General features: G+C 32.7%; 1 protein-coding gene across 1 annotated transcript in view; it reads left to right on the top strand.

The window, feature by feature from the left end:
* Positions 1-13145, top strand: part of TECRL (trans-2,3-enoyl-CoA reductase like) — a 140047-nt gene that overhangs the window by 105030 nt on the left and 21872 nt on the right. The window contains exon 8 of the mRNA XM_068975621.1: positions 1288-1331. Within this exon, the coding sequence (XP_068831722.1) occupies positions 1288-1331 (44 nt within the window). The remainder of the gene's footprint in view (positions 1-1287; positions 1332-13145) is intronic.

The raw sequence follows: 13145 nt of genomic DNA, 5'->3' as shown, positions 1-13145 counted from the left end.
TATAATATCAGAAAATTCTATAAATATATTCTTATGTTAAAAAATCCAAGATCCAAAATGAATAATTACACTACTGTGTAATTTGTAGATATGTTTACAAAAATAAACACAATTTATTTGGTTGGCCAAAAAGTAGTTTCCAATTTTTCCATAAGATGTTACTGGAAAACATGAATGGATTTTTTTGGCCAGTCCAATACATAAAACTAGAAGAAATGCAACTATTAAATAGATAATGAGCTTATTAGAAAATGCCATTTGCATTATTTTCTATATTCAAACTTGTCCAGTATAAACAAGGTGAATGAAGAACTCTGCTTCAAATTCCATTTTGTTCATTACTCTTCAAGATTTGACAAATTATGTAAAGTATATATATGTATATATATTTTATCAAATGATGAGAAAAATAGTATTTGCTGCATGTATTTGTTTTCATGTTGAAAATATATAAAACACTTAAAATACTGTCTATTGGAAAACATCAATGAAAAATAAAAATTATTATTTTTAAATTTATTTAATTGGAGGCTAATTAATTTACTATATTGTACTGGTTTTTGCCATACATTGACATAAAACAATATTAATATTAGCATTTTTCTTTTTATTGTTGAACATTAAAAAGATAATACTATTGATTTCATTTACACACTAGGTCATACTAATGTCCTTTTACAGTGACAAACAAGTGGTTTCCCAAGTGGTCTAGTGATTAAGAATCCATCTTGCAATGCAGGGGGCACTGGTCAATCTCTGGTCTGAGAAGATCCCACATGGTGCAAAGAAACAAAACCTGTGTATCCCAATGACTGATCCTGTTCTCTAGAGCCCTGAAGTCGCAACTGCTGAGGCCACTGTGCCTAGAGCCTGTTCTCTGCAACAAGAGAAGCCACCACAACAAGAAACCCCCACACCACAGCTAGAGAGAAGCCTGTGTACAGGGAAGAGGACTCAATGCAGCCAAAAATAAAACTAAATTAATTCATTAAGAATTAGTGGCAAACAGGATAGATCAAACCTGCTTTTAAAAAGTTTAATAATAAAATTACGAATAGACTCCATTTATATTCTAAATATCATTAGGTCACTAGAAGAAAAGTGTATGTAGAAAGCAAGAATATTACCATCTCTGCAGATTGCAAAAGTATCATTCCAAAAGCTCAATTACATATCACACAGTGCTTTCAATTTAGAGGTAGTGATAGTCAGTAAATCTTGCCTGAAATATGTCTACAGTTTGTAAATCCAAAAAATAAATGTTGTTTATCTTTTTTTGCTTTCTAGCATTTGGATACAGGCAAGTTGCAGTATCTGCTATCAATTTTCTGGTATGTATTATTTATATTATTTGCTATTCATGCTCTAATCATGGCATTATTATGAATTAAAATAGACTGCATTTGAGAATTTGTCATATAGAAAATATGATTTATTTTTATACATATACATAATGGGATTAGATGAAATAAATCAAATAACTTCCCATAATCAAGTCATTACTCTCTAAGTGTTTTATTTAAAATGTTCTACTCATCTTAACTCAGCAGTGGCCACAGGACTGGAAAAGGTCAGTTTCCATTCCAATCCCAAAGAAAGGCAATGCCAAAGAATGCTCAAACTACTGCACAATTGCACTCATCTCACATGCTAGCAAAGTAAGGCTCAAAATTCTCCAAGCCAGGCTTCAGCAATACGTGAACTGTGAACTCCCTGATGTTCAAGCTGGTTATAGAAAAGGCAGAAGAACCAGAGATCAAATTGCCAACATCCACTGGATCATGGAAAAAGCAAGAGAGTTTCAGAAAAACATCTATTTCTGCTTTATTGACTATGCCAAAGCCTTTGACTGTGTGGATCACAATAAACTGTGGAAAGTTCTGAAAGAGATGGGAATACCAGACCACCTGATCTGCCTCTTGAGAAATCTGTATGCAGGTCAGGAAGCAACAGTCAGAACTGTACATGGTAAAACAGAATGATCCCAAATAGGAAAGGAGTGTGTCAAGGCTGTATATTGTCACCCTGCTTATTAAACTTACATGCATAGTACATCATGAGAAACGCTGGACTGGAAGAAACACAAGCTGGAATCAAGATTGCCAGGAGAAATATCAAAAACCTCAGATATGCAGATGACACCACCCTTATGGCAGAAAGTGAAGGGGAGCTAAAAAGCCTCTTGATGAAAGTGAACGAGGAGAGCGAAAAAGTTGGCTTAAAGCTCAACATTCAGAAAACGAAGATCATGGCATCCGGTCCCATCACTTCATGGGAAATAGATGGGGAACCAGTGGAAACAGTGTCAGACTTTATTTTTTGGGGCTCCAAAATCACTGCAGATGGTGACTGCAGCCATGAAATTAAAAAACACTTACTCCTTGGAAGAAAAATTATGACCAACCTAGATAGTATATTCAAAAGCAGAGACATTACTTTGCCGACTAAGGTCCGTCTAGTCAAGGCTATGGTTTTTCCTGTGGTCATGTATGGATGTGAGAGTTGGACTGTGAAGAAGGCTGAGCGCTGAAGAGTTGATGCGTTTGAACTGTGGTGTTGGAGAAGAGTCTTGAGAGTCCTCTGGACTGCAAGGAGATCCAACCAGTCCATTCTGAAGGAGATCAACCCTGGGATTTCTTTGGAAGGAATGATGCTAAAGCTGAAACTCCAATACTTTGGCCACCTTGTGAGAAGAGTTGACTCATTGGAAAAGACTCTGATGCTGGGAGGGATTGGGGGCAGGAGGAGAAGGGGACGACCGAGGATGAGATGGCTGGATGGCATCACGGACTCGATGGACATGAGTCTGAGTGAACTCCGGGAGATGGTGATGGACAGGGAGGCCTGGCGTGCTGCGATTCATGGGGTCACAAAGAATCGGACACGACTGAGTGACTGAACTGAACTGAACTCATCTTAAAGGATGATTAGAATTATTTGAAATACAATAAAATTTGGGAAAAAATTAAACTCAGTTATTCTTCCTGTTATCTTCACATTTCAGTTCAGTTCAGTTCAGTCGCTCAGTAGTGTCTGACTCTTTGCGACCCCATGAATAGCAGCTTCACATTTACCAACTTAGAAACTACTAAGAGCAAAAAGTTTTACAAGTCTACCTGATGATCAATCAAAATACTTTGGCTTAATTGTTAAGTAATTCTGAATGAAAATAAAAGTCTATTTTTGTGAATGAAACAGGGCTCTTTACTAATTGTCCTCAGTCCAAGTCTTTAAATCATTCTATTTAACTTAACATATGCCTTACCTGAAGCTGATATGAATAAATCTGATTACAAAAGAGTCTCATAATTTCTGAAGTGCCTTAATTACTGTATTAGGAACATAGTTAGTTCTGCATGTCATATATTAATTCCATGCTTTTATTCTTCACTTGTATTTTCCCTCATTCTTGGCCGTAATAGATTAACTCACTCTGTTCCTATCCCTAATACACTGATTAACTCACATGATTCACATATATGACCAGATCCTTTGTGAAGTTTGTAGTGAACAACTTATACCCCACCATTTCATACAGGCACAAATTGAACATTTACCTTTGTAAAAAAGCTCTCTTATGAACCTCTATATGTGTGGATACTGACTCGACAGACATGAGTATGAATAAACTCCAGGATTTGGCGATGGACCAGGAAGCCTGGCATGCTGCAGTCCATGGGGTCGCAAAGATTCAGACATGACTGAGTGACTGAACTGATCTATGAATACACACATATATATATGTGTGTGTGTGTGTGTATGTGTATACACATAGAATTAATAATTTAGTTAAGAACATACACTACCGTGCGGGCTGTGAGAGGGGCAGGTTGTGCCACTGTCTTTTTAGCACCAGCAGCAGCAGCATGAAACTTGTTTAAAATATTCCTCAATAGAATGAGGAACCATCCTACACTGCTGGTAGGAATGTAAATTGGTGCAGCCACTATGGGAAATAGTATGGAGGTTTCTTAAAGAACTGAAACTAGAGTTACCATTTGTTTCAACAATTGCACCCCTGGGCATACATCTGGAAAAAACTCTAGCTCAAAAAGATATGTGGATCCCAGTATTCATACTAGCGCTATTTACAATAGCTAAGACATGAAGCACTCTAAGTATTTATTGACAGATGAATGAATAAAGAACATGTGGTATATATAAATATATATTTATGGGATATTATTCTGTCATAAGAAATAATTAAAAAATGCCATTTGCAGCAACATGGATGGACATAGAGATTATCACACTGAGTGGAGTAGGTTAGAGAAAGACAAATATTGCATTATATCATATATGTTGAATATAAAACATAATAAAAAGCAGGAACAGACTCACAGGCATAGAAAACAAACTTATGGTTACACAGGAAAGAGTGATGTGGGGGAAGACATAAATTAGGAGTTTGGGATTGCAGATGCAAGCAACTGTATATGAACTACATGGGCCTTCTGTATAGTACAGGGACAATAGTCAATAGGTGAAGTGAAGTCGTTCAGTTGTGTCCGACTTTTTGTGACCCCATGAACTGCATAGCCTACCAGGCTCCTCCATCCATGGGATTTTCCAAACAAGCGTACTGAAGTGGGTTACCATTTCCTTCTCCAGGGGATCTTCCCAACACAGGGATCGGACCTGGGTCTCCCACATTGCAGGTAGACACTTTACTGTCTGAGCCACCAGGGAAGCCAAGCTATAATGTACAATAGTTAATATCTTGTAATAAATTATAGTTGAAAAGTACAAAAAAACAAATGAAATAGAAGGTCCACTAGTCCTAGTACTTTTTAATAATAATGTAGGTAAGATCCATTTAACTTTTGCAAATAAAATAGGATAGTAAGACATAAATTTTAGGAAATTGATTCTAAAACAGAATATAACAAGTAATGTTTATTAAGTTTGTATATAATCACCTAAAATTGAAGGTTCCTACCATATCAGAGTTGGACATGACTGAGTGACTGAGCACACATGCACTGTATCATTAAGAACATAACAGCCTATTGTTCATATGCATATGTGTTATGTCACTTCAGTCGTGTTCAACAATCTGTGATCCTATGGACTACTGCCCAATAGGCTCCTCTGCCCATGTGATTTTCCAGCTGAGAAGACTGGAATGTAGTTCCATGCCCTCCTCCAGAGGATCTTCCTGACCCAGGTATCAAACTTGATAGTTCATATAGCCCATTATTTACATTTTAAGTGGTAAAATTTACATTTTGAGGGAAAATTAAATTTTGAAAAAATAATTCTGAATTAAATTATTAAATAAATAGTAATTAAAATTTAAATTTGAAAACGAAAATTTGAGAAACATTCATATTTGCGTGATAGAAATAACTTTTCTCCCTGGTTTTACTTCTGTGTCTTTATTGTCACCATTACTTATTCACTCATTTAGGTTGAGTTTTTTTTTTTTTTTTTCTCATTATTAGAACACAAATACTCTTGGAAAAGTAGTAAATTGGGCTCTTATCAAGAAGTTATAGCTGTTCTTATAACATCTAGCTGAAAAAAATCATTATGTATAGAACAGTAATTTATGATTAGGGGAGAAGATTCTGGGAATGATATATGATAGATTTTAATAAAGGTGGGGGAGAGTGGGACCCTGCTGTGGAAACCACAGAAAGGCTAGGGAAGTGCTTGTATTTACTATTCGTGGATAAGATAAATGTAAGAGGAAAAAGGATGTACCAAACTTAAATATTTTCATCACTTTGCTCAGAATTAGACATGACGATAATTTTCTGATACTTTTCTGACTATTGGGAGACATCAATAAAAAAACTTACATTTACTCCTTATTGGAGATTTAAAATCAATGACTGTTTTCTTATCATTTGAGTTTCTTCTCAAAGTCACTGATATATCTGATATCAATAATAACATAAGAAGGAATCAAGTTTTGTACCTAAATCAGGCTGAACTTGCTGCTTCCTAAATAACTTGCTTTAAAAAAACTAGTTTAAGAAATTGATTATATAAATTAATACAGATATTTTATTTTGCTATTACATCATAATTTATTACAAAAATCCTTATTTTTTCACCTAAAACTGACTTATACCTAAGCAAAATAATGATTTAAATTAAAATCAGCTGTTACTATAACCATAAAATTGTCATTTGAAATATAACTATAAAAATATATAATTATAAATTATATACATATATTTATATCAGAGCTAATGTAAAAAAAGTCCTAAAAATAATCATCACTAGTTTTTTGACAATAATGAACTACATAGTTACTATGTGTAAAATATATTTATTTTTAAAATTTTACTTTATTGTGCTATTCTTACACTATATTCTTATTGTATATGTGCATACTATTATGTTACACAATATTTCATAAAAGTTCTATGGATTTAAAAAATGCAGATATCCCCAAGACTGTGGTAATGAGATGTGTTAGAGAAATAAATATTTCCTATTTTTAAACATTAAATCAATTCCAAAATTAAGTTACAATTTACTGACTTAAAATATCATCTGTTATAGGCATTTTTATACAATAAAATGCTAGATTCATGGAAAAATTAATAAAATAACTAGCAAATGTATCATTTTATTATACAATAATATAAATATGATGTTTGATATTTTCTTTAAAACCCTTTAGTTTTTCATTTTCAGAAGAAAAGTATATTGGTTGGAACCAAAACAATACAATGGAGCCAAGATAGTCATAAGTGGTGCTGAAATGACTAGATATACACATACTAAAAAAAAAAAAAAAGAAAAAAAATTCTAGACCTGGAACTTACACTTATCACAAAATTGACTCAAAATGGATCACAGACTTGACAATGAAACACTAAACTAAACAAAACACAATCCATGAAAGGAATAACTGATAATCTAATTTATTAAGATATAAAACTTATTTGCAAAGACAATATCAAGAGAATGAGATAAAAAGCATAGACTAGAAAAAAGATTTGCAAAGACACATCTGATGCGAGATGGTTATCCAAAATATTTTTTTAATCCTCTTAAAACTTAACAAAAGACAAAACGACTTGAGTAAAACATGGACCAAGACTTTAAACAACACTTCATTTAAGTAGATATAGCAGTGAAAAATAAGCATATGAAAAGATGCTCCACATCATTTTCATTAAGGAAATGCAAATTAAAATAATAAGATATCATAATATTCCTATTAGAATAGCCTAAATCCAGAACATTAATTATAACAAATGTTGAAGAGGATGTGAAACAACAGGAGCTATCATTTCTGCTGATGAGGACAGTAAAGGCATTTAAAAAAGACTGGTATTTCTTACAAAACTGAATTTATTTTTACCATGTGATCCAGAAATCATGCTTCTTAGTATTCTCCAGAGGAGTTGAAAACATATCTCTATGCAAAACCTTGCACAGAGATGTTTAAAGTAGATTTATTGACAGTTGACAAATTTTGGAAGCAGTAACAGTTAGCTTTCAATAGGTGAATGGATAAATAAACTATGGTACATGCAGACAATGAAATAGCATTCAATGTTAACAGGAAATGAGCTATCAATCCATGAAAAACTTAATGGTATATTTAAATCTTAAAGGTATATTTAAACCAATCTGAAAAGCTTATATATATATCATGTAATTCTAAATCTATGACATTCTGGAATAGGCAAAAGTGTAGTGATAGTTAAAAAACAAAATTCAGTGGTTTCCAGGAGTTCGAGAGAGAGGGATAAACAGGAAGGGGAAAGTACAGAGTAAAGTGGCAATACTTTATATGATAGAGAATCATAGAAGTCATACATTTGTCAAAATCCACAGAATGTACAACACCAAGCAAACTCTAATGTAAACTGTGCTCACTGGGTAATAATGATGTATTAATGCAGGTTCATCAAATATAACATAAGTACCACTCTGGTGGGAAGTGTTGCTAAAGAAGGAGGTTATGCATATACAGGGGGAGGGGATGTATGAGAAATCTCTGTAACTTCTCCTCAACTTTGCTGTGTATTTTACACTGCTTTAAAAAATTAACTCAATGAAAAACTTATAGGTTGGCATTCATAATTTTCAACAATATATATATTTAAATATTTTAATAATATATCAAATGCATTTCTTCTGAAATACATGCATGTTATCTTTTTAATGAATGGATTAATATATAGTTCTATAATTTTGTGATCACAGTAATATAAATTATCATAATCAAAAGACTTCATGAATTCTGAAACAGTATAATATTAGCTTATATTGTCATCTAGTGTTACAGTGTATGTGATGTCTTATCCCTTAAAGTATAAATGAACACTTAACAAGATGAAAAAACAAGAGGAACCTAAATTCCCAAGATCAAAAGCATTGATATATTTTATAGGTGAAACTTTTTCTTAATTATTTATTGATCCTGAATTTTCTTTATTCTTGAAATATGTATTAGGAAAAATAAACATGATAAAATTATAATTACTTTATTATCATCATTATAAATAGACAAAATAAAAATATCTGAAGTTCAAGCTTATAAGTGATAGAAACATTTTAGCAGATTCTGTGTTTCAAATCAATTAGTAAAATGACTATCAAATTGCTTGATAGTTATAAGATATTCAAGTTGCCAATAATTAATAATACATATAAACTGTAAGGATAACATGTATGTAGAAATAAGATAGATTATATTTATCCTATAAAAATATTATGCAGTCATAAAATAAAGACTGCTTGTTTTTACTATGGAAACTAAAAGAATTTTACATTCACAATGTGACAGCCTGACTAGCTGATGGCAATAAATTCTGTATTATGCTGTTTTCTTTTTTTTTCCTGTGGATACATCAGTTTCACTATTTAAAGCTGAGAATGGTTAACATGATGAAGCTTATTAATATATAATATATATATAAACTATATATCCCAGAAAGTTGGTCTCCCTTGACCCTTTTGCTCATTGACCACTGGCGTATTCGCCACAATGCCAACATATTGAGGAACAATATACTTGTCTCCCCTTATCTATAGGTTACACATTTCAAGGCACTCATTGAATGTCTAAGATCTCATATATCAGAGATATATATGATATAAAATATCACATATCATGATATAGAACCCTATACATACCATGTATTTTTTCTCAACATACCTATGGCAAAATTTAGTTTATAAATTAAGCACACTAAGAGAATGTCCAAACAGAGTAGAATGACCTGAGATTTCATCATGCTACTTAGAATGTTCGACAAAATAAAATCTATGGATTTTTAAATTTTGGAATTTTCTTTTCAATACTTTTGGACCACAGTTGACTGTGGGTAACTGAAACCACAGAGAGTGAAACTTCAGATAAAGTCAAAGGTATACTTCACCTAGTAGTAAACAATAATAATCTTAAAGTTGAAATATTGTATATTCTGAATCGATCACACCTTTCAACCGGAAAACAATGGGATTTAATTTGCATAGTCCTATTTGGGCTTCCCAGGTGGCTCAGTGGTAAACAATCCTTCTGCCAAGACAGCGGATGTAACTTCCATCACCCCTGGGTCATCAGGAATATCCCCTAGAGTAGAGAAAAGCAACCCACTCCAGTATTCTTGCCCGGAAAATACCACGGACAGAGGAGCCTTGTGGAGTCGCAAAGAGTCAGACATGACTAAGCATGCACACACACGCCTGCATTTTCAGAAAACTCTATGGATTACAATATAATGCATATGTCACTTCTAATATATTAACGAAGGTTCTTCGTGTTTTATTAAAATTTAACATTCCCCACACTTTACATTGTTAAATATTTAGTTGTGCTGATTAAAAGTAAAATGGAAATCTCAATGAACTGAGAGTACAAAGGGTACTGAAGAAAGTAAAAATGTTTTGATTACAAATGTTTTGAATGAAAACATTGTTTAAAAGATGATTTTTCTATGTAAAAATATATTTTTTTCTATTCTACTAGCTTGAAATTTCATATTTCATATTTATCCACCTAATGATAATTCTGTAGAAGAAAGTGAACTATTAAATCATTCAACACTATGCTATTTTTTAAATGAATGCTAGTGTGAGCAACAAGTAATCAATAAATTTATATAAAATAAAGCAAAAGTGAATATTTTTAAATTTAAGCCACCCATAGGCATTCAGATATAAGTCCTTTTGAATTTTTATCATTTATCATTCTAATGTTCTTTCTCACAAGACTCTACATAGTGACTTCTTTAATTGTGGTAAAAAAAAATTGCTTAAGTTTTACTATCTTAACTAGTTTTAGTGTACAGTTCAGTAGTATTAAGCATATTCAGACTGTTGTACAATTTTAAAATCTAGGCCACCTTTTCTTCACAACTACAGTAATTCTGATAATATCTGTGAGTTGCTTATCTCTCTTTATGTCAGTTGTTTAAAATATATAAACTTATTTTCAGTTATATTAAACTATTTGAAAAAAAAGTAAAATTGTTTCAGACTATCAATTTGTATATGAGCAACCCGACAGAAATATTTTCATATTTGTTTTTTATATTACTATAGTGAAGAAAATCATGCTTCTTTTGTATATAATATTTGGGTATAACTTCTGTAAATATATTTGGACATTTTTTTCCTTACTATTTATGACTGTCTACAGCTTCCTTCATAATACATGCTACATAAGAGCCATAAATGGCTCAAAGTAGATAGTATTCATATATTTTCTTATCTACAATAATTTGCAATTTAAGGACTGTTAAATCAAATCTTGAAGAAGGCTGAGCGCTGAAGAATTGATGCTTTTGAACCGTGGTGTTGGAGAAGAGTCTCGAGAGTCCCTTGGACTGCAAGGAGATCCAACCAGTCCATTCTGAAGGAGATCAACCCTGGGATTTCTTCGGAATGAATGACGCTAAAGTTGAAACTCCAGTACTTTGGCCACCTCATGCAAAGAGCTGACTCATTGGAAAAGACTCTGATGCTGGGAGGGATTGGGGGCAGGAGGAGAAGTGGACGACAGAGGATGAGATGGCTGGATGGCCTCACTGACTCGATGGACGTGAGCCTGAGTGAACTGCAGGAGTTGGTGATGGACAGGGAGGCCTGGCGTGCTGCAATTCATGGGGTCGCAAAGAGTCGGACACGACTGAGCTACTGAACTGAACTGAACTGAAATCAAATCTACTATTAGCAACTCCCACGAGCTCTAATATTAATGAAATTGTTGTGTTAACATATAATACACCAAATGAAGATATTTAATTTAGGGAAGAATCAACTCAGGAGAAATATGTGAATTATGCTGAGAAATATTCCAATGTTTCAAAGTTAATGTGCCCTGAAATTTTAATCAGTGATAAAACTATATGCTGAGTTTTATAGCACTGACTAAATTTCCTAATCTTAGTGCTGACCCAAGAAGAAATTAAATCAAATACTTCTATTTCAATCTATTAGCATTGACACTTGTACCTATTGGAGTAATTCATTGCCTAGACTTTGAAAACCAGTGCTTAAGGTTAAAATTATGAATATTACAACTGTTCTTTAAATTCCAGTAGAGTTGCTAAATTAATGGTAAACTAAGCATCTTTAAGCATATAGAGTTGATTTTTCCATTAGAATATATATATAGAAAAACATTTCATTAGTAGATAGCAAAATAAAAAATTTGGTTTATTTACCAGTTTTAAAATTCCCTTCTCTCATATTTATTATGTTAGTATATTATATATTTGGGGTTGATCATAGTGATGGTGGAATAAAGACACCCAAAGACAAGTTATTGCCTTGTGCTACAAGGCTACTCTAGTAGTAGTCTACCTGAAACTTAGACAAATATAACATTAAATTTGGTAATTATATATATTTTTAAATTATATGTTTTGTAATGCTGAAACTATGTGTCCCAGAAACTTAGAGAAGTGAAATCAATGTAGAATAAATCTAAATAATTTAATCTCTAACAATGAAAAACAAAGGACTCAGGTTTCAAACACAGGTCCATCTAGCAAAAAGCCTACAAGCTTAATTACATTAATGTGTAAATCATTTCAAATATAAAATAATAATCTGCGAATTCAATTTTTAGCTGTCTTTCTAGTGGTAAAATAAAAAAAAACTAGAAGTCTTTTATACAATTATTTTATGCACAAATATGATTGCTAACAATCATGATTTTGTAACTCTTTAAATATTTTATTACATTTTGCATATTTGCTAATATTATTCTTCTATGAGAATTAATCTATTGAAGTTGATTATTCCAAATGACTTTTTGTGCAACAGTTCTAGGTGATGATAAATGGAGTCTTGTTTTCACTTTCAATCTATTTCTTCCTAAAATTTACAGGTAGAATTATATGCCAGTTATGTTAAAGTCACCTACAAAATAAAATCTATAGGACTATTAGTATATGTGAAGAAATGAATTCAGAAATTGTTGAAAAGAAAAAAAAAATCAGATATATTGCAAAAGATTTTAGCATGAAAGCCACTGAGTTAAAACAGTGTGCAATTTATGGGGTACATTAATATGAAAAGTTGGATACTCTAAACAACAAAAATTTTGGATAACATAACCTACTATAAATAACATAATACTTATATCTTGAATACATACTTTTCATTAAATTATGTCAAATGTATATAACAGACAAAGGGATTATCTTCAGAGTATACATGCTGCAAATTCAAATATCTTTAACTCATGAGAAATTAACAGTTAAACTTCTTGGCAGGTCATCAGTTCAGTTCAGTCACTCAGTCGTGTCTGACTCTTTGCAACCCCATGAATCGCAGCACCCCAGGCCTCCCTGTCCATCACCAACTCTCAGAGTTCACTCAAACTCATATCCATAAATTTGGTAATGCCATACAGCCATCTCATTCTCTGTTGTCTCCTTCTCCTCCTGCCCCCAATCCCTCTCAGCATCAGGGTGTTTTCCAATAAGTCAACTCTTTCCATGAGGTGGCCAAAGTATTGGAGTTTCAGCTTTAGCATCGGTCTTTCAAATGAACACCCAGGACTGATCTCCTTTAGGATGGACTAGTTGTATCTCCTTGCAGTCCAAGGGACTCTCAAGACTCTTCTCCAACACCACAGTTCAAAAGCATCAATTCTTCAGCTCTCAGCTTTCTTCACAGTCCAACTCTCACATGCATATATGACCACTGGAAAAACCATA

Source organism: Capricornis sumatraensis, chromosome 7 (genome assembly GCF_032405125.1).
Source record: "Capricornis sumatraensis isolate serow.1 chromosome 7, serow.2, whole genome shotgun sequence".
NCBI lineage: Eukaryota > Metazoa > Chordata > Mammalia > Artiodactyla > Bovidae > Capricornis > Capricornis sumatraensis.
This window is presented reverse-complemented; position numbering and strand designations above follow the sequence as displayed.